Source organism: Lissotriton helveticus, chromosome 12, assembly GCF_964261635.1.
Source record: "Lissotriton helveticus chromosome 12, aLisHel1.1, whole genome shotgun sequence".
Taxonomy (NCBI): Eukaryota; Metazoa; Chordata; class Amphibia; order Caudata; family Salamandridae; genus Lissotriton; species Lissotriton helveticus.
The window spans coordinates 917,740,772-917,763,641 of record NC_136073.1 but is presented as its reverse complement, the minus strand read 5'-3'; the positions used below and the strand labels follow the sequence as shown (position 1 = coordinate 917,763,641).

General features: G+C 47.7%; 1 protein-coding gene across 4 annotated transcripts in view; it reads left to right on the top strand.

The window, feature by feature from the left end:
- Nucleotides 1–21,645, top strand: part of LOC144798396 (uncharacterized) — a 48,783-nt gene extending 27,138 nt beyond the window's left edge. For 3 of the 4 annotated variants that reach the window (XM_078669251.1, XM_078669249.1, XM_078669248.1), the window contains exons 2-3: nucleotides 13,643–14,716; nucleotides 19,844–21,645. In XM_078669251.1, coding sequence (XP_078525377.1) covers nucleotides 13,735–14,716; nucleotides 19,844–21,456 — 2,595 coding nt within the window. In that variant the 5' untranslated portion in view covers nucleotides 13,643–13,734 and the 3' untranslated portion in view covers nucleotides 21,457–21,645. Of the gene's footprint in view, nucleotides 1–8,285; nucleotides 8,489–13,642; nucleotides 14,717–19,843 lie in introns of those variants that run through there. The other variant, XM_078669252.1, reaches the window with a different exon arrangement.
- The last annotated feature ends 1,225 nt before the right edge of the window (nucleotides 21,646–22,870 follow it).

Genomic DNA, 22,870 nt, shown 5'->3' with positions numbered 1-22,870 from the left:
GAATGAGTGAGTGAGTGGCTGAATGGGTGAGTGAGTGGCTGTAGGAGTGAGTGAGTGGCTGAATGGATGAGTGAGTGGCTGAATGAGTGAGCGAGTGGCTGAATGGGTGAGTGAGTGGCTGTAGGAGTGAGTGGCTGAATGAGTGAGTGAGTGGCTGAATGGGTGAGTGAGTGGCTGTAGGAGTGAGTGAGTGGCTGAATGGATGAGTGAGTGGCTGAATGAGTGAGCGAGTGGCTGTAGGGGTGAGTGAGTGGCTGAATGAGTGAGTGAGTGGCTGAATGAGTGAGTGAGTGGCTGAATGGGTGAGTGAGTGGCTGTAGGAGTGAGTGAGTGGCTGAATGAGTGAGCGAGTGGCTGTAGGGGTGAGTGAGTGGCTGAATGAGTGAGTGAGTGGCTGAATGGGTGAGTGAGTGGCTGAATGAGTGCGTGAGTGGCTGAATGGGTGAGTGAGTGGCTGAATGGGTGAGTGAGTGGCTGTAGGGGTGAGTGAGTGGCTGAATGAGTGAGTGAGTGGCTGAATGGATGAGTGAGTGGCTGAATGAGTGGCTGTAGGGGTGAGTGAGTGGCTGTATGGGTAAGTGAGTGGCTGAATGAGTGAGTGAGTGGCTGAATGGGTGAGTGAGTGGCTGAATGGGTGAGTGAGTGGCTGAATGGATGAGTGAGTGGCTGTATGGGTGAGTGAGTGGCTGTATGGGTGAGTGAGTGGCTGAATGGATGAGTGAGTGGCTGAATGGATGAGTGAATGGGTGAGTGAGGGGCTGAATGGGTGAGTGAGGGGCTGAATGGGTGAGTGAGGGGCTGAATGGGTGAGTGAGGGGCTGAATGGGTGAGTGAGGGGCTGAATGGGTGAGTGAGTGGCTGTATGGGCGAGTGAGTGGCTGAATGAGCGAGTGAGTGGCTGAATGGATGAGTGAGTGGCTGAATGGGTGAGTGAGTGGCTGAATGGATGAGTGAGTGGCTGTAGAGGTGAGTGAGTGGCTGAATGAGTGAGTGAGTGGCTGAATGGATGAGTGAGTGGCTGAATGGATGAGTGAGTGGCTGAATGGATGAGTGAGTGGCTGAATGGATGAATGAGTGGCTGAGTGAGTGAGTGGCTGAGTGAGTGAGTGGCTGAATGGATGAATGAGTGGCTGAGTGAGTGAGTGGCTGAGTGAGTGAGTGGCTGAATGGGTGAGTGAGTGGCTGAATGGATGAGTGAGTGGCTGAATGGATGAGTGAGTGGCTGAATGGGTGAGTGAGTGGCTGTATGGGTGAGTGAGTGGCTGTATGGGTGAGTGAGTGGCTGAATGGATGAGTGAATGGGTGAGAGTGGCTGAATGGGTGAGTGAGGGGCTGAATGGGTGAGTGAGTGGCTGTATGGGCGAGTGAGTGGCTGAATGGATGAGTGAGTGGCTGAATGGGTGAGTGAGTGGCTGAATGGGTGAGTGAGTGGCTGAATGGGTGGGTGGGTGGCTGAATGGGTGAGTGAGTGGCTGAATGGGTGAGTGAGTGGCTGAATGGGTGAGTGAGTGGCTGAATGGGTGAGTGAGTGGCTGTATGGGTGAGTGAGTGGCTGTATGGGTGAGTGAGTGGCTGTATGGGTGAGTGAGTGGCTCTTTGGGTGAGTGAGTGGATGTGTAAGTGCCTGTATGGGTGTGTCAGTGGCTCTGTATGTGGGTGTTTGGTTAACTGAGTGAGTGTGTGAGTGGCGGTGTTGGAGAGTGATTGTCTGTGAATGGCTGGATTGGGGAGTGAGGGATGAGTGCTTGTCGGGATGAGTGAATTGGTAGATAAGTGGTTGTGAGAGCGTGTGAGTGGGTGTGGGTATAGGCCTTTTGAGATGCTGTATGGGTGAGTGGCTGAGCGATTGTATGAGTAAGTGGTTGTATGAGTAGCTGAATGAGTTATGTGAGTGGTTTTGTAAGTGGCTATATGGGTGAGTGAACTGGTACGTGAGTGATTGCGTCGATGAGTGAGTGAGTGGGTGTGTGAGAAGTTGTATGGATATGTGAACAGGTATGTGAATGGTTCTGTGGGTGTGTGAGTGAGTGTATGAGAGATAATGGGAGTGTGAGTGCTTCTGTGAATGTTGTAATCAGTGATGTCACTGACCATGTCATGACTGATGTAATATGTGAGGTCATAAGCAGTGGATTGCAAGGGCGCAAGTTATAGTTATCTCAGGTAATGATAACTGCTTAATTTCCATGGTTTAGTATAAGTGATATCAGAGCCTAACTATAATTTCCCTATATCCTTTGTTTTTTGCAGTGCGTTTTTATGGTTTTGTAATGTTAATTCCAAATTGCATTTCAAAGGTTTTTTTAAATTTCATTTCCTATTTGTAACCTGTAACCTGTGAGAGTTTGTGTGTAAGGGCCTTCATAGGTCAGTGAGGGTGTGTGTGAGTGGCAGTATGTGCCTGTGAATGGTTGTATGGATGCCTGAAGGAGTAGCTTTGTAAGTTGGTGTGTTAATTTATGAGTGGGTAAGAGTGTGTCTGAGTGGGTTTGCAAGTGCCACAATGAGTATGTGAGTCAGTCTGTAAGTGAGTGTCTGAATGAGTCTGTGGGTAGGTCTGGAAGTGGGTGCACGAGTCCCTGAGTAGCTGTGTGAGTCTCTGAGTGGGTCTGGGAGTCTCTGAGTAGGTTTGCGAGTGGCTGTGAGAGAGTATGAGTGGTTCTGTAAGTCGGTGCATGAGTGTCTGAATGGGTCTGTGAGTGGGTGTACATGCCTGGGTGGGTCTGTGAGTGGGTGTATATGCCTGCGTGGTTCTGTGAGTGGGTGTACATGCCTGCGTGGTTCTGTGAGTGGGTGTACATGCCTGCGTGGGTCTGTGAGTGGGTGTATATGCCTGCGTGGGTCTGTGATTGGGTGTATATGCCTGCGTGGGTCTGTGAGTGGGTGTATATGCCTGTGTGGTTCTGTGAGTGGGTGTACATGCCTGCGTGGGTCTGTGAGTGGGTGTACATGCCTGCGTGGGTCTGTGAGTGGGTGTATATGCCTGCGTGGTTCTGTGAGTGGGTGTATATGCCTGCGTGGGTCTGTGAGTGGGTGTATATGCCTGCGTGGGTCTGTGATTGGGTGTATATGCCTGCGTGGGTCTGTGAGTGGGTGTACATGCCTGCGTGGGTCTGTGAGTGGGTGTACATGCCTGCGTGGGTCTGTGAGTGGGTGTACATGCCTGCGTGGGTCTGTGAGTGGGTGTATATGCCTGCGTGGTTCTGTGAGTGGGTGTACATGCCTGCGTGGGTCTGTGATTGGGTGTATATGCCTGCGTGGGTCTGTGAGTGGGTGTATATGCCTGCGTGGTTCTGTGAGTGGGTGTACATGCCTGCGTGGGTCTGTGAGTGGGTGTACATGCCTGCGTGGGTCTGTGAGTGGGTGTACATGCCTGCGTGGGTCTGTGATTGGGTGTATATGCCTGCGTGGGTCTGTGAGTGGGTGTATATGCCTGCGTGGGTCTGTGAGTGGGTGTATATGCCTGCGTGGGTCTGTGAGTGGGTGTATATGCCTGCGTGGGTCTGTGATTGGGTGTATATGCCTGCGTGGGTCTGTGAGTGGGTGTACATGCCTGCGTGGGTCTGTGAGTGGGTGTACATGCCTGCGTGGGTCTGTGAGTGGGTGTATATGCCTGCGTGGGTCTGTGAGTGGGTGTACATGCCTGCGTGGGTCTGTGAGTGGGTGTATATGCCTGCGTGGGTCTGTGAGTGGGTGTATATGCCTGCGTGGGTCTGTGAGTGGGTGTATATGCCTGCGTGGGTCTGTGAGTGGGTGTATATGCCTGCGTGGGTCTGTGAGTGGGTGTATATGCCTGCGTGGGTCTGTGAGTGGGTGTACATGCCTGCGTGGGTCTGTGAGTGGGTGTACATGCCTGCGTGGGTCTGTGAGTGGGTGTACATGCCTGCGTGGGTCTGTGAGTGGGTGTACATGCCTGCGTGGGTCTGTGAGTGGGTGTACATGCCTGCGTGGGTCTGTGATTGGGTGTACATGCCTGCGTGGGTCTGTGAGTGGGTGTATATGCCTGCGTGGTTCTGTGAGTGGGTGTATATGCCTGCGTGGGTCTGTGAGTGGGTGTATATGCCTGCGTGGGTCTGTGAGTGGGTGTATATGCCTGCGTGGGTCTGTGAGTGGGTGTATATGCCTGCGTGGGTCTGTGAGTGGGTGTATATGCCTGCGTGGGTCTGTGAGTGGGTGTATATGCCTGCGTGGGTCTGTGAGTGGGTGTACATGCCTGCGTGGGTCTGTGAGTGGGTGTACATGCCTGCGTGGGTCTGTGAGTGGGTGTACATGCCTGCGTGGGTCTGTGAGTGGGTGTATATGCCTGCGTGGGTCTGTGATTGGGTGTATATGCCTGCGTGGGTCTGTGAGTGGGTGTACATGCCTGCGTGGGTCTGTGAGTGGGTGTACATGCCTGCGTGGGTCTGTGAGTGGGTGTACATGCCTGCGTGGGTCTGTGAGTGGGTGTACATGCCTGCGTGGGTCTGTGAGTGGGTGTATATGCCTGCGTGGGTCTGTGAGTGGGTGTACATGCCTGCGTGGGTCTGTGAGTGGGTGTATATGCCTGCGTGGGTCTGTGAGTGGGTGTATATGCCTGCGTGGGTCTGTGAGTGGGTGTATATGCCTGCGTGGGTCTGTGAGTGGGTGTACATGCCTGCGTGGGTCTGTGAGTGGGTGTACATGCCTGCGTGGGTCTGTGAGTGGGTGTATATGCCTGCGTGGGTCTGTGAGAGTGGCTGAGTGGTTGCATGAGAGCCTGAGTGGGTCTATGAGTGCATGTGAGAGTGTCTGAGTGGGTGTATCAGTTTCTGAGTGGGCCTGTCAGTGTGTGTGTGAGTGCCTGATGTGTGAGTGGGTGTCTAAGTGTATGTGGGGGTTGTCAGTAGCTGTGTCAGTGACTGAGCCACATGAGAACCGCACCTACCCCATTACCCAGCAAGAAACCACAGTTTTACACAAAATATCTAGTGGAGTTCTTTCTTTTGGTTAATTAGTAACTACTACCACCTTGGGGTAAATGTTCAGTGCACATTCTACACTACGTCTGTGTAATGGATGATGTGGAAATGCCTTCAGTGACTTTGGGTGAATTTCGGAAATTTGATTGTTCTTTCTGCGCCTCTATTCATAAATCTGTGATAACTTGTATCCGAGACTCCACCAAACAAGGGTACTTCCTCTTAGTTATATGAAGTAAGTGCTTCTTTGGTGGAAATGACCTCATATTTCTCGACATGAAGAACACATCATTAAAATCGGTGGGAAACGCGCTGGGAGGCCTTTTGATAAGCTGTACATAATCCTTGCAAAAGGCAGGAATACCTTTGTATACTACTAACTTGGGTGGTGAGGCCCGCCCAATTTTTAGAAGGGGAGGGTGCCGCGCAGCTCCCTCCCCAGGCTGATTTCAGCCCTGGGGACCCCATCCCCTGGGGCCAGGCCTTTAAATGCTGGGTGCCCTGGAGCCCACCAAGGGAGCCCAGTCAGCACCTTAGTGGACTGCAGAGGGAACCTGGATGCCCCTGCTGTCTAAGCTGATTCCCCACCTCCAGTAGGAGCCAGCATTGATCTCACAGACAGGGAGTTGCTAAACTTGCAGTTCCCTCTGTGTGAGAGCAATTGTTTCATCTGTTTCTCTGCTCACTTCACAGCAGGCAGGGAAACTGAAGAAAACTATGATCCCAGCAAGCTGGAGCAGTTATATGGGTCCCGTTTGCCGGGAGCGAAGTTAGTGTTGGCTCTGACTTGGTGGGAGCTGTCAGAGTGATTTCACCCAATTAATCACAAATCCAACGAATTCATCATATATTTTGAATATTTTATAGACATGGCTCAGTGATTATTCAGTACCGGTCAGGTAAAGTAGAACGTTGTACGCATGTAACAATATTCTTTCTTCCCATCCCGATTCTCTAGTCCAACCCCAGGTCTGAGCATCCACCCTCATGAGTGTCGCAAAGGGTTCTATCGCCAATCCTAACAGCATCGGTGAAAGAGGGAAACCCTTTCTCATTCCCCTTCCATTATGGAATTCCCTGGTGAGGCAGCCATTGACTTTTATTCTTGCGTGGGGTCTCTGATGCAGCAGTTTTATCCATTTAATGTAGCGAGGTCCGAACCCCATTCTTTGAAGAAGTAAAAGGGCCACTCCACCAAATGAAATGCCTTATTGGCGTCCAGGGACACAATAACCAAGGGCTTCACCCCTGCTCCTTATTGCTTTATATTATTATGGAGGTGCTGTAAGATCAGTTTTGTCGAGCAACATGGCATAAAGCTTGTCTGATATGCGTGAACCAGATCTGACACCATATACGGAGTCCATTAGCCAGCACTTTTGCAAGGATTTTGGTGTCGATGTTTAGTAATGAAATTGGCCTATAGGAATCACACCTATGTTCAGGTTTCCCAGCCTTGGGTAGGTGTACAATTGTCGCTCTGCGCGGAAATGTCCCTACAAGGTGAGCATCTTGATATATTAGGACCATTGGTTTAACCAACCTTCTAGCCATTTTACGGAAGAATTCTACGGGCAGCCCACTCATGCCTGGGGCCTTCCCTGCCTGCATCTGAGCTAATGCCTCCCAATCTACCCCTCACAATCTTTCCCATCTCTAGTTGCAGCTCCCGCACATGCATGGACTCCCTTTCCCTGTTACCTATCCAAGCCAGCAACTTAACCAACCTTGTCACAGCTTCATAAATACGCTTCAGCTTCGCTAGAAAGGACGTCTTCACCTCACGACTCGCCACCTCCCGGTACTCTGTGTGTTTGCACGCCAGATTCTCTTATTGGGACGTGACGGAATGAGTAGCGTGTTCCCTCTCGAATGCCTCTATTTATTATTTTAGTGTCTAAATGTTTAAGTAATTCCCACGTCACTCACTTCTCCTGCTAATAGTACATTTATTTTATTTATAAAGTTTTATATAGCGCGAACAAGATCCCGAAAAGGATATCAGTGCGCTTTACAAAAATGATGGAAGGAAGAACATAAAAGCAATGACATAAGAGTAAAAATACAACCAAAAAAAACCCAAGGAATAATCACATAATTACAAGGCAAATAAGTAATACAATGAACAGGCTACACAGGAAGACACACTATGCAGTAAGGAAGAACAGCATCAAATGTTTGTACAATTCATTAGGACTCTTTTGGCTTCCAGTTTGAAAGCAGTCGTTGAGGAGATTCTGCACATTTCCGGTGGAAGAGAGATTCATATTTTTGAGGCCGCGCCGGAGAAGGCTCGTTGTCAGGAATCGAACCAGGAGGCTGCAGGAGCCTATAATTGTGGGTGCCATCACTACTTCTGGCAGGGAAAGACACTATCTATCTTGGACTGAGCTTTTTCATTTGCGCTCCACTAAGATGGCTGTAAGTGCTGAGGTCAGCGCTTCAGCCTTCCTGCCTTGAGCACGAGACTCAGAGCACCACTCTAGGCAAGCGCTCTCCCTCAGCTGCTTGCCCTTCACCGAAGCCGCTGGAGAAGGAGCAGCTTCTGCATCACCTTCATTTTAGTGTTAGTGTAGATAAGATTTTTCGTATCGTTTACGGCGGTAGTTTAGAATAATCTACGCTTTGGGCAGAAAAATATACTTCAGAATCCAGAGACTAATGTCCGTGACTCCGTTAGACCTTTCAGTCATTCTCGGCGCATCCTGTCTTCATGAGAATGAATTTCCAGACATGCAAGTGCTGGTTAAATTAAATGTTAAAAGCGAGCCTCACTGAATATTTTACTCACCAGAAAGTTTTGAGTAAGCCCTAGCTCTCCGCAGTTCTTGGCTTCTGTAAAAAGACGAAAAGAAAAGAGTTTAGTTTTCAGTTGTTTGTAAAGAAATATAGTTTTGCATTCAAATATACTTGCCAAGTATTCTGGTGCTAATTCAGCATATTACATTTCCTAAGTTCCTGTAAAAGAATAGAAAGAAGGTTTAGTTTCCAAAATGGTTTAAGTCTTGCTAAAGAATTGCTTAGGTGTTATATAAACAGTCAAGTTAGATTCTGTTAATTTAGATTTCGCATAGAACAAGACGACAACAACGTGGCTGAGTCCAGTTAAAAGGGTATGAACAATAATTAAAGAGAAAAATACACAGCTAATTATTTAGAAATGCCTAATACTGGATGAATGTTATTGTATTTTAAAGGTGTTAAAAAAAAGAAAACTCATCCATAACACTATAGAATAGAGGCATAGCCCAGTCTAAAGAAGGGTACGTAAGTCTAGGAACAGGAAGTTCATAAATAGAATGTCTAAAGGGTTGTAAGGCCAGAGTAATTTGTTTATTTATGTTACAGTGTCCATATACTGAAACACTAGAGGTAGCGGTTCAGAGAAGGCACCCAAGATAGAAGAGGGGGCTGTCGCTTCTTTATCCCATCTCCCTTGGGAGTCTATTCATTCTTCCTGGAAAAAACTCTTTGGGAGCGTGGAGGTAAACTCGGGGACGAATTGGGAAAAGTCATCATTCTGCTCCTGTGAAGTACCAGGGAAACTTCAAGTAAGACTCTTGACACTCGGTGACAAGTTCTCTTTTTGCTATGGATGAGTGGTTTCAGGAGGAAAGCATTGGCGCTTCTTGAGGCTCTACCACCACATGATCATTCAAGCTTTTGAGCTAGGTATCTGGGAGTATTGAGAAGCAGAGCTTTGTGTACCAGAACGGCAATCTTTCACTGAATTCTAGCTTCGTAGGGCAACCATTTAAGAGATTTTAGGACTGGGCATATGTACTCATTTAGTTTAGAACCCAACACCAATCTAGCCACAGCGTTCAGTGCGGCCCTTAGCGGAGCCAGTGTATATTTGGGAAGGCCACAGAGAGTAGAAAAAACACCCCTGACTGCTGCCTTATATGCCTTCCAGGCTCTGCAAACACTATATACAGTACCCTAGTTTTCTTGGAAGTGGAATTTGTTAGCCTTGTCAAGTGCCTGAACCATCTATTTGTTGGCCAATCTCCAAGTAAACATTCTCCAACCCTGGGGTTCCCTATCCTGCTGGTGGTCAGGGTGACCTGCAAGAGTGTTCAGAAATCCCTTGCATCTCCAAGAACAACCCCTGGTATCTCTAGGTGTGTTGGACCCGGCCTCGTGGCGTGGTTCGCCTCTGTCCCTCCACACCCTGTGAGCGTAGGACTGCACCCTGAGCCCCTGCGCAGCGTCCCCGTAAGAATAGCCTAAACCCAACAGCCTGGTCGTCTCACCCCCGATGAGCCCGAACCCCCGTAAATCCACGACCAGGCCGCATGTCCCCATCCCGCTCCCGACTCCGAGCGCCTAGACCTGGCCTGCCCCACAAGGCCCGGACGCCATCTTCCCTTCCCGACATCCCTGTCTCCCTGGGCCTAGTGTGACCCCGGCCCCAGCGAAACCCAGACTCCAAAGGCGCGCCAGTCCGGGCTGGGGGGTAAAGCACTCCCCGAGTGAGATAAGCCAGAGAGTTTCGATGGCCCTCCGGCCTCCCCTGAGAGACTGGTTTCCGTCACACCTTCGGGCCTCCCCTGGGGCCCCGTTTCGATCGCACCTCTGGCCTCCCCGAGGGCGGGCTCCAGACCTGCTGGGCGTCTGGGAATTCCTGGACCCATCTTTCTAAGGATCAAAGAGCCAACTGCCGGAGCTCGCCAACGATCAGCCCCCAGGGCTTGAGACCTCCGCCTGCGAGGGTCCGGAGATCAAAGAGCAGAAGGACTATAACTGGGCCCGCCCGACATCTGGCGGGCAGTTGTATCTTGGACCTGAAGCCCTGCTGATCTGATCGCGGCTGACCCTAAGAAGATCATCCTGAACCATCCGAGCCCTGCTGACGCGGTCGCGGCTCAAGCTGAACTTTGACCATCGGAGCCCTGCTGACGCTGTCGCGGCTCAAGCTGAACTTTGACCATCGGAGCCCTGCTGACGCTGTCGCGGCTCAAGCTGAACTGTAACCCTAGGAGCCCTGCTGACGTTGTCGCGGCTCGACCTTTAAGACCATCCGAGCCCTGCTCACGACCTTCTCCCGATCGAGCCCTGCTGACCTCGTCGCGGCTCGAGGAGTACTCTGGTCCGGCTGGACCATCGAGAGCACCATCACGACCGAGCCGACTCGACGTGGGCGAAGCAGCCCGTGCGACCACCATCCCGTACCCCCCGGCTCGAGGATTGAGAGCTGGGCGTAGGGTACGCCTCGTACTGTCCCAGAGACTAAAAGACTGTCCCGCTTCCCCCTTCCCAAATCCTCTAAGATTTTGTGGTCCCTTGACCACTGTGTATATAAGAGTGCTTCCTTCGTTATTTGCTGATATAAAGATCTTGTTACTAAAACCCACTGGTGTGGTGTCTGTTCGTAGTGTGGTGTGAGCTCCGTGTGTACGATCCTAGACCCGAAGTCCTCCCCGGTGAGGACCTCACGATAAGACTCGGCAAGTTCTGTGGGAGAGGTGGGTCTTGGGGTACCCGGGTGAGCATAACCTGGCCCCTGGAGATCGCCCCTTCTAACAAGGTGTCAGAATATAGTCTAGATGGGAGGACATGTCATGTGGGTAGAAGTAGAAGGAGAAGCCCTTTTCTTGTCCATTAAGGGTCTTCCATACATCCTTCAGTCCTAGTGCCTGTGGGAAGCCCTCCGATTTCCCAACTGTGGCCCCTCCTTCTGGTTTGGTACTCATTCTATCCAAATGTGTGTTATGCACTAGGTTGAAATCTTTCCCCCCACAATATTAAAGGCCTGTGGAAATACAGCCAGAAACTGTTCCACCTTTTGTAGTGTTTGCGATTGAAGGCCTGGCAGAGAGTATACATTAAGAAGAATCATTGTGTCCCCCTCCCGTTCTCCTATTACAGCCGTATAGCAGTTCACAACCTATGACCAGGTACGAAGGTCATGGAACATCAATGACTTTCTAATTGGGAGTGCTGCCCCCCTTGAGCCCGATGGATGTTGCTCATAGGATGCAACCCAATATCGACCTCTTCCAAGCCTGTTGCGTTGTGTGTCCATCAGACGAGTCTCTTGGGGGTATCAGCCCTAGACCTGTTTAAGGCCCTAACACCAGGCTTCTCTTCACCTTATGGCAGACGCTGGTAGCATTCCATGAGTCTAGAATTAAATTGTGTGTCTGAGCCATAACAATCCTGCCTATGTGGGGATGTCTTTGCCCTATCGGGGGGTACCTTCTCCACTGTATGTCTGATGTGGTGTCCATGTGCATGTGTCAGTTGTAACAATCTCCCTAAACACCCCCTACCGTACTGTGCTGTGTTCTAGAACTTTACCACCTGCTCAATTCATGGTATGTATGTGCCCTTAACCAAGTAAACACAAAAAAGCAAGAGGAAACTTTATGCAGTACTCATGTGAGAGCGGACCCTGCATGCACTTCAGCAATTACAAAGAAAAACACAACGTGTTACCCACTGGCCCTCCCCCCAGTCGTTTGCAGTCCCGGAGCATAAGTACCAATTATACCAGGCTTGAGGCATGAGTCCACATCTAGTGGCGCCCAGCTCCCGGGCATGCAGAACCTGTGCTCGTACTGACAGTCCACATATATTAGCAATATTTCAGTTTTAGACAATGTGGTCCAAAATCATCGGGGTACTCACCGGTAGGTGCTCTCCCTCTCTCCCTGTGTCGGATCCTGTTAAATCTGTGTCCCCTCCCCCGGTGCTATAGTTCTCCATTTATCATTATCAAGGATGTCACTACAGGTGTTAATTTGTTTCAGCGCCTTTTCTTGTTCCACCTTCATCTGCACCTTCGTCGGGGAAGATCTGCTGCCTGCACCCATTCTTTTCTTGGACTTCCGCTGCTGCCACTCAGTTTAGTTCTCCGGGGAGGTCTCCTGAACAGACCACACCCCCTGTTGTTCCAACCAGCGCCACGTCTCCTGCGCAGATAGCAAAAAATGTGCCTTATCTTTGTCTACCACTCTCAGTTTCACTGGAAAGATAAGGGCGTATGTGAGACCTAGCTGGCGCAGTATTTTCTTAATGGGCATAAATGCCCCCTTTGTCTTTGGATCAAGAACATATAATCTGGATATATGTTGACTTCCTGTCCTTCAATTATCCATGTACCTTGCTAATGGGATATTTGGAGGATATCGTCCCGATCTCTGTAGTTAATTAACCAAGCAATTATCGGTCGGGGTTTACCCTGGAGCCGGAACCTTTGCTGGTATCCGGTGCGCCCTCTCTACTGAGAAAAAAACATGAAGGCCATTCCTGCAGTACTGTCTTTTCTTGCCAGTCCTCCATGAAGAGCTCAGTGTTCTACCCCTCTGCCTTATCAGGGATTTCTAGTAGTCTCACATGCCTTCTAGATCTCCCTCCGGCATCTTCCAGGCGATCAGTAAGGACAGTCACCCCTTTCTCCAACTGTGTGCATCATCTCGTGAGTTCCTGTACTGCTGGGTGTGTCGTGTCAAGCTTAATTTCTGCCTCTTAGACCCTTTCCGCTAGTTTGTTGTGATCAGCCCTCAATATGCCTACTTCGCCACTGCTGCTATTTGCGCCTTCAGCTTTGTGTCTTTGATGGACACCAATATCACTGTGTTACGCTTCGCTTGAAGACCTCATCGCCCCACCAGCAGTTCGCCAAGAGGTGGTGTGAAAAGGGGCCTGGCCTTGGACCACCTCTCTGCAATCTAGGTGTGTGGCTTACTGAAGGTACCTGGTGGGCTAGATGTCCCCCAGGGACCCTCAGTATTCAAGGGGACTTCATTCCCCAACTTAGAACGTGCCAGAGGGCACGTTTGCAGAGTCATGCAGGGAGGGGGCGGGGCCTCTGGCGAGTTGCCGGTTACTTTTAAAACATTTTCTTATTTTATGGACAGGCAGTGAATGAGGGGCACTGTGATGCTCAGTGTTCAAACAGGCAACACGTGCGGTGAGCTGGAAGCGCTTTAAACGATGTGGAGAGAAATGGCAGATATTTAGCCCATTTATCAAGAGGCGCATACATCATGAAAATGCAAGGATAAGGGGGTGAACAGGAGGGTCCCAAGATGCAACAGCCAGGTATCACCCGGTGACATTGCACAATACCTGCCTTCTGTGCCCTGTGTTGAGGGGGCGAATGTCATAAGCATATAGTGAAAGTCTGGAGGTGTGGCACAGGGGAAAGAGTGGCAGCCGGCCAGAGGGAGGTGTGGTACAGACCCCCCAAATCGCACACCACCACATTGGCCAAATAGACATTGGGACACCTAAGGTGGCGAAAAGCAAATCTCTGAAATTCTCTTGGCAGTCAATGTGAAGTGGGCAAAAAATTGAAGACTTGGCTTTTTTGCTCCTCCCATGGAGGAATGTAGTGGTCGGGTTCCACCTAGTTGGATACCTGCGTGTGGGGTTGCTGGGGTGGCTGTTAGGGCTCTGTTTGTCCTAGCGCGGGGACACTCCGGTTGGCTTAACCATTGCGCTTTACAAGCTCACTAATAATAATAATAACTACACGCACAGCCATGTACACAATGTGTTGATGCCCTTTTGAAGGTGAAAGCTCAGCTGCACAAAGAGAACCCATTTCTGGCATAATCAAATATTTAACTTTATCATGGATAAACCTCCATAATGGAGACTGTTTTATTTTTCATATCTCTCTAAATCTCTGTCCTTCTCTTTCTCTATTTCTATACCTTGAGCATTGGTAACATTGAATATAACTATTGTTACAGATTAAAACAGCAAAGATGCATCTGGCACAATTGAAAGGAAATGGGAGGAGTGGACACAACCTGGAACCAAAGGTCAGCAGTGGGAAGACCATATGGAGCAGGTGAAGAGTGTTAAGGAGGAGAAAGGTTCAGCCATGGCTTGTGGGGACACCATGTACCCTGTGGATGGGGAGCACTCTTCTGCCAGCAATTGCGAACACTCTGTGGACAAGGTAAAGAGTATCAAAGAGGAGAAACCGTCAGCCCGGGATTGCAAGCTCCTCGTGAACGCTGTGAGGAGCCACAAAGAGACAGAATCTTCAGGAGACGGTGATGTCATCTTGGACAAAGTGGAGATTGAAGTGGAAGATGCTCAGCACCCCATAGCCCGGGATGAACCAACTAATGAAAAATCGAAGCCCTCCACTGAGCCTCTGAAGATGGAGGTTGAGGAGTCACCGTCTTCCCAGCTTCAGCAGGTTTCAAGCCACAGTGTGAAGGTTGAAGAAGACCAGGAGCAATCTCCTAGGGATTGTGGAGACATCATGGATATTGCAGGTGATAGCACACAGCAGGACCCTTCTGCTAGGGATTGTGAAACCTCTGTGGACCAGATGAAAAGTTTTAAAGAAGAGAAACCTTCAACCATGGATGTTAATGGCGTCATGGAACCTGCGAAGGGCAGCAACGAGGAGGAGCATTCTGCCAGATATTGGGATGGCAAAGTGGAAACAGTGAAGGTTGAAGTGGAGGATCCCACATCAGCCTCAGGCACTCCGCACTCCATGGGCTGGCTTGGGGCTGAAGAGAGGGCTGGGGCAGCTGATGAGCCAAGCAAGGACTTCACTGAATTGTATTACCAGGTTCACCAGGTTTCGAATCTCTCTGTGAATATCGAACAAGGCAGGGAGCCCTTTCCTGAGGGTTATCAGCAATCATCACTCTATGTAAATACTGGAAATCAGGGAGAAATCACGAATAAAACACCACAGGACTTAATCAGACGGATGACGTTTAGACCTGACGAGGATGAACAATTGCCCAGTGATCCTCAGCACTGTGCAGAAGGATGGTGCCTTGAAAGCTCAGTCGCAGGTAAGCGAAACCGGCTCTAATTCGGTCATGATTCTAAGCACAGTTCGTACCTGTTTCTTAAAGGACCTCTCTGATATTGTACGATACACACGAGGTGTGGGTTAACAAAGCACCACCTCCCCTTTGCAAAAGGCAGAGAAGGTTCATCTAAATAATATATTAGTGTCTGTGAGCCTTAGTTATGTGACAGGCATTGACCTAAAAACAGAAATTAAGTGCCAGGTGCTGAGAAGCTGTCTTAACATGCCAGGTGTGGATCTGTTGAACAGCCAGCATGTGCCAAGTAATTATGCCATGCTGTGCTTCCAACCTAAATTGGTTGCATCCCCATGGGCACACCTTCGTTCCTTATGAATAGGACTCTCACAAAATCTTCTTTCACTGTTAATGCATTAAAAAATATATATATTTTTATTTGAATTTTCTTTCTTTTGTTGAAATTCTTTTCATTTCAATGCAAATGGTTCTTAGGTTAATCTCTTTTTAGTCGTGGCCCTTTAGGCTCCTAACTATTTGGTACATTTTGTAATCGGGCTTGTTTTCAAGCCTTATTACAAAATATAAAAAATAGTCAATTAAGAGTTAACAATGCCATATCAAATGTTACAATGTGTGAAAATACATGTTTATTATGATCTCTTCACAGCCATGCTCCCTGATGAAGGGCTGCCTAGCCCGAAATGCATAGGAGCCTAAAGGGCCATGACTCCACCCAATCTGTGGGTCTTGCAGGTAGATTCATCAAGCATTTTTGTGAGCGCAAAAGGTGCAAATCGCATAATTCGGCCGTTTGCGCCTGCAAAAATGGCATTTGGAATTCATCAATGGGTCATGAACTCGCAATTTGAAAAATCGCAAATAATTGCGATTTCTCACATTGCAATCGCATTTAAGGAATCTCAATTAGAGATTCCTTAAATGCTATTCATGAACCTTTGAAAAATTGCGAATTCGCTATTTTTTACCGCTATTTACTGCGAAGTCTGACTTCGTGGTAAATAGCAAACTTAGAAAAATGCACATTAGTGCATTTTTCTAAGTGGTATGTTACACACACACATGTCCTTTGGACATGTGTGCGCAACATCAGTCCACATCGACATTTCAGGGGTGCTACAGGGTGTCCTTTGGATACCCCTGGCACCCTTGAAATCGCTTCCTTATTTGCGATTAGCAAATTGCTAATCGCAAATAAGGATTGACTCCCCATTCATTCCTATGGGCCTTTAGGCCCATAGGAATGAATGGGGAGTTATTCCTTATTTGCGATTAGCAATTTGCTAATCGCAAATAAGGAGGCTGTAGGAATCACAATTTATTTTGCGATTTCTACATGAATCCCGATTTGCAAGTCCTTAATAGCGATTCCTTAATAATCGCTATTAAGGACTCGCAAATCGGGACATTGATGAATCTGGGGGTTGGTGTCATATTCACTCTTAGGCCCAGTGATAATATTATCAATTTTACTCTCGGATTTTTAACTCACAGAAATGTTTTAATACCTGCTATGACAATTATTGTGAATATTTAATAATGTTTTAAAATTGCGCGTGCTTATTTATTAATTGCTTAGTGCGCCATGTAACATTGTAAGTATGTGCTTTTATGACTTAACTGTCTAATAAAGCTTTTTGGATTGGGATTAGGCATAAGCACGGTTGTCTTTGCACCTATACAAAAAACAGGATTCAACAATTACAAGGCAGACGCATATAGAAATGTTCTTGACGGGGGCCACATAAGCTGGACAAACAAACAATAAGTGTGCCAGGGGCTAGTATGTTTGTGGATATTTGTATCTGGTTTGCAGCTGGTGTGCAGTGTTTTGAGTTGAGAATCTAAAGCAGTAGTTGCCTAAAGCTAGTATCTTTGGTGTTATCTGTGTCCAGTTTGCAGATGGTGTGCATCATTCTGGGTTGAGTCTAAAGTAGTAGTCACTTAAGGGGAGTATGTTTGTGGTTATCTGTATCCGGTTTACAGCTGTTGCTAAGCGTTTTGAGTTGAGAATCTAAAGCAGTAGTCACATAAGGCTAGTATGTTTATGGTTATCTGTTCCTAGTTTGCTGCTAGAATTTAGCTTTCTGAGTTGAGTCTAAATTAGTCAGACCCCCCAGGATATAGCGGCATGGATTAGCAAATTTAGCGGCACAAAAATGGAAATTTAGCGGCACAAATATGGAAATTTAGCGGCAATTGTGCGGCATTTCATTTGGCCCTGGACCTTGATAAAGCGGCCTCCAGTGACCCTATCCGTCACCCGCCCTTCCTTACACTCTTTCTGCCTCCCAATTCTCCCTCTCTTAGTTGTGTTTTGCCGCTTTTAGCTCCTCTATCTTCCTTCCTGTTTCACTCTTTCCACTGTCCCATTCAGCTTTCTGTTTCTCATGCCCCCTCCTTTCTGTGTCTTATTCACTCATCCTCTCTCTCTCTCTCACACACATCTTTCTCTTCTTATCGATATCTCTCTCAGCCCAGTCTCTTCTCCCCCGTCCCTCTCTCTTTCCATCTTTGGATCTCTCTAGTTCTCTCTTGTCGCCCTCTCTCCCTACCTCACCCTCTCTTCTCTCTCTCTAGCTCTCAAACTTTCGTTCTTCCAGACACTGTCTTTCTTCCCCTTCCTCTCTCGCCCTTTCTCGCGCATTCACCCTCCCTCTTTCTCTCCCGCTCACTCCTCTCTACTTTTCTCGACCTTTCACTTTCATTCGCCCAGTTTCTCTCACCCCCTACTACCCTTTACTTCTTTCCCACCTCTGACTTCTTTGCTCACTCCCCCTCTCTTTCACCCCTTCTTTCTCGTCTCACCTGCCCCATACCGTCAGGTTTCATTCTTGCTCCCCCTCTTTACATTTGCGCCCCACCTTTCACCTTTATCCTCCCATTTTCTTTCACCCCTACCCTTTTCTTCTAAACCCAGCCACTCTCCCTTTCTTTTACCCCTTTCTTCTCCTCACACGTGCCTCCACCCCCTCTTTCTCTCTCCCTCCGCTCGCATCCTCCGGAGAGAAACCCCGGGGTCTCGCAGAACTAGAGCAAGAAAAAAGAAAAGCCCGAAATAAACCCGCTCTAGAAATTAGCCGGAGGAGGAGGGGGGGGCGCTTCTCCCCAAATGAAGGGCAGAAACCATCAGCACGTGACGGGGCCTGGCTGCCCCCTGCCTCCGTGCCCTGTTTGTACGTCTGAGGTGCTGTGGGGTCTCTGCCTCTTATGCACTTTTAAACACAAATCCATCGAGGTTCATCCTTCCTCACACAGGTCAGCGAACAATCACCCTTTCTATTCTTTCCCATATCGACCCTCGGCTCCAGGGGAGAGGGCGGGGGCTCGCCCCAGTCACCGGGAGGGTCTCCAGCTGGGTGCAAGACGCGGGAGGGGCACTTCAAAGCCCGTCGCAGTGAGCTGCTAATGCCCCATTAAGCCCGGAATGATATTCTTTGCTGCTTCTGTGTCCTTCCCGCCCGCCCCAATAAACAACGTAAGTCAGACCCCCCCAGGATATAGGCGGCTTTTGTAAAAATGCTGCGATTTCTACAAAAAGTGCCAATTTCGCGGGCACTTTTGTAAAAATCGCGGCATTTTTACTAAAGTGCCGATTTCGCGGCAAATCGTGAAATCGCGATATCGTGGAGGGTCTGATTAGTAGTCACTTAAGGTGAGTATGTTTGTAGTTATCTGTCCCGATTTAAAGCTGGCGGGCAGCGTTCTGAGCTAAGAATCTAACGCAGTAGTTACTTAAGGCGAGTATCTTTGTGGTTATCTGTATCCGGTTTTCAGCTGGTGTACAGTGTTCTGGGTTGAGTCTAAAGTATAGTTAAGGCGAGTATCTTTGTGGTTAACTGTATCCGGTTTGCAGCTGGTGTGCCGCGATCTGAGTTGAGTCTAAAACAGTAGTTACTTAAGGCTAATATGTTTGTGGTTATCTGTATCCGGTTTACAGCTGTCGTGTAGCGTTTTGAGTTGAGAATCTATAGCAGTAGTCACTAATAGCTAGTATGTTTGTGGTTAGCTGTTCCCGGTTTACAGCTGGTGTGCAGCGTTCTGAGCTAAGAATCTAAAGCAGTAGTTACTTAAGGCGAGTATTTTTGTGGTTATCTCTTCCCAATTTGCATCTGGTGTGCAGCGTTTGGCAAACATTTGGATCTCATCTGCGAAGTTTGGCATCCCTTGGCCGTTTCTTCAGAAGAGGCCTAACACCAGGGACGGACTGGCCGTAGTGGGCACCGGGCAATCCCCCGGTGCGCCGCACGGGTGGGGGGCGGTTTTGGGCTGCAAAATCGTCCCTGTATCAAAATCGGCCGAAAACCGGCCCTGGCAAAGAGCTCGGCGACACTTATCAGACTATAGATCTAGTGATCAAAGAGGCCTGCGGTGGCACATGTTTGAACAGTCTTTAAAGGTTTTTGCCCAGTACAACACTTTTTATGGAATCCGTTTACAATGTCTTTTTGAGCCCAGCGCTCGCTACAGACCCTCCGGATGTCTTTTCTCTGAGAAATCAGATCTCTCTCTCACTCTCTCACTCTCTCACTCTCTCACTCTCTCACTCTCACTCTCACTCTCTCTCTCTCACTCTCTCACTCTCTCACTCTCTCACTCTCTCACTCTCTCACTCTCTCACTCTCTCACTCTCTATACTATACGTTATGTGCCTTATACTCCTTTGTTCACTATATTCAGGGCATAGCAGCAGGTCATGCTATGTACTTTCTGCCCTTGTGTACATCATTCTCCGGGCATTGACGTGTTCCTTGGGTCCCACATACAGGAAATAGGCATATAAATGTGGCTTACGCATTGATCTTTCGCATTTTGTGTTGTCATGTCCCTTTTTTCATTATCCTAGATATTACGAGCAGAAACATAGTTTTACATTTCCTTATTTGCAAGGATTCTAACATTTCTATGTATGCTGTTCTTTGCGTATTGTTGTTCCTTTGCTTGTTATGCATTTTGAAATACCGGTTTTCAGTTTGACTTGTTAACTGTGCTAAACGGAGAAAAATACATTCGCTTAGAACCGATCAAGAATGTGTGCAGCATAAGAGAAAACATCTATTGGTTTACACATTACTTGTATTACTATCTAAAGGCACGCAGTAATACATAGATTTCTGCTTCTTTTCACAGAGAATGGAATGCTTAACAAAACCAGGATCCCGGGTGTGCACCAGACGGTCTATGACGTTATTAGTCCACATCAGTGCACAGAATGCGAAAAATGCTTTGATCCAAGTTTGGTCCGGTGTGCACATCGAATGAACCACACGCGGGAGAATGGCTACACAAGCACAGAGAGCGGTCACAGCGTCCAGTGGGCCTCATTATTGGTTGAGCATCCTGAAACCCTTGCAAAGAAGAGCCCATTCCAGTGTTTGAGGTGTGACAAAATATTTCTTCACCGCTCAGGTTTGAAACGGCATCAGAGGATTCACACATGCACAGAGTGCGGGATGCATTTTAGGCAAACATTAGACCTGAGGGAACATCAGAGATCACACACAGGGGAGATACTGCCTCCAATGGAGAGACCCTACAAGTGTGCAGAGTGCCAGAAAACCTTTACTCATAGCAGAGGACTGTTGAAGCATAAAATGATACACGCTGGAACAAAACCTTACTATTGCATGGAATGTGGTAAATCTTTTAGGCAGTCATCGTCTCTGATGGATCATCAGAGAACCCACACAGGGGAGAAACCGTACCAGTGTACGGTGTGCAGTAAAAGCTTTGCTAACAGCTCAAGTCTGAGCAAGCATGAGTTGGTCCACAATAGAGAAAAGTCCTACGAATGTAAAGACTGTGGCCTCCACTTTAATCAGACATCTCAGCTCAGGCTACATCAGAGAACACACATGGCAGAGAACCATTACCAATGTACAGGGTGCGAGAAACGCTTTTCTTGCAAGTCACTGTTGGACAGGCATAAGTTGACCCACACTGGGGAGAAGCCCTATGACTGCAAAGACTGTGGTAAATCATTCAGGCGTACGTCACAACTCCTCGAGCATCATAGAGTACACACAGGGGAAAGACCATACCAATGTACCGTGTGTGAAAAAAGCTTCGGTTCTTCTTCAGCTCTGGGCAAGCACAAGATCATCCATTCTAGTGGGAAACCCCATGCGTGCTCTGAATGTGGAAAGCATTTTAGTGAGTTATCAAAAATGAAACGACATCAGAAATCCCACACGGGAGAGCGCCCATACCAATGTACAGAGTGTGAGAAAAGATTTGCTCGGAGATCGGATCTGTTCACTCATGAGAGGGTCCATACTGGTGAGAAGCCGTTCCAGTGTCTGGAATGTGATAAGCAATTCAGCCACAGGTCTTTCCTGAGACAGCACGAGAAATACCACACTGGGGAGAAACCATACAAGTGTACCGAGTGTGAAAAGCGTTTCCTTGACCGTTCCCATCTTAAAAGGCACCAGAGAACCCATACAGGGGAGAGACCATACCAGTGTATGGAGTGTGAGAAAAAATTCACTCACAGGTCTGTTCTGTTAAACCATCAGATGATTCATACAGGGGAGAAACCCTACAAATGCTTAGACTGTGGCAAGCACTTTAGGCGAATGTCACACCTCAGGGACCATAATAGAGTTCACACAGGAGAGAAAATGTTCCAGTGCAAGGAATGTGAGAAGTGTTTCAGCCAAAGCAAAAGTTTGCGAACTCATGAGAAGACCCACACCTGTACACCTTTATTACGTGTTGTGAACATCAAAAATGGTTCTTAATATGCACGGGCAAGCTCTGTCCACTGTTTCAATAACCAGCCCTGCTTCCTGAAATGATTGTGGACACCTTTTGATGTATAAAGTAAAAAAGTGTCAATCTGTAGATCCATTTTTTTTTACTATTTGCAAAATAGAATAATGAAAAAAAGAATTAAATAAAAAAAATGTCTCGAGATGAGCACAGATCTATATGTATTTGTTTCTCTCTCTTTTTTTTTGTCTTAAGGACTGCTTTATTTTTTTAGGTTGAGACTAAGCATGTTGTTATGTTTTATCTTAGTTGATGTTAATAATTTTTTCCGGTAAAGATCTATAGACCTTGATTGCTCATTGAGTTGCACTCCTTCCGGTGAGTCAAATGTGCAATTCAGGTGATATTGAAAAGGGAATCTTATGTTATTAGTAACTTACCTAAGTTGAAACCAGAAAATAAAAAAACCTTGGTTATCTAAAACTAGCCTACATTATCCAGGATGTCATTGCAGTGTATCCTAAGAAAGTGGTGAAGACGGTAAGTCCCATTGGAGCCCTTCGATAGTTCTTCTAAACACCAACAACCTCAAAGGACCCAGAGGGACATAAGATGCTCCGGTATGAGTTATAATGACCTAAACTCAGAGTCGTTGTGTAGATCTTTTTCTTATCCGCAGTGCCCAGCTCGTTTTTACTGGCGAATAGAAGATTACCCGCTGCCATTTGAAATGCAGAAACGTCTTTAGGAAAGTCACAGAATGGGAGATGAGCCTCAGCTAAATATCTGACCACAAATGAAGATATCGATGAAGGTGCGAGCCAGGATTTTGTAAGATCTTTGCTCATCTTGCAGTGACGGACGGTCCGAAGATTGAGAGCGTGGAAGGGCAGTGTCTGTGGACTGTTGGAACACGTTTACAACGAAACAATAGAAGCAATCTAAGACCATTCGCTTTTCGAGTCTAACTGATGATCACTATTGTAGTAATACTTTATTCGATATATTACATATCATAAAAGTACAAACATTTATATACATAAAACCAATGTACAAAAGTATTACATCTCTCATCATTTAAAAAGGCTAAAATCTATGTACAATAAAAATAGTAGTTACAGAGAAGGTACAATCAATTTGAAATTCATCTATGTAAGTACGGGGAATCTGATTATTAATGTTGCTTATCAGCCTGGTCCGAATGAACCAGGCACTAGCCAGAAAATTTGCAATTCTGCACAAAATAAACAGCGATGTAGTGTCCGTTAGGAAAATACGCAAAGCGATCCTGAAGTCTCTAACTCCCATCTCCCTGCACACAGGTTTTAACCATCTTGCTCTGGGGAGTTTGTAGGCTTTACAAGCAAACAAGAAATGGGGCAGAGTGTCTCTCTTGCATGGACACCCTGGGCAAGTAGGATCATGGTCCCTCACTCCTTTCCA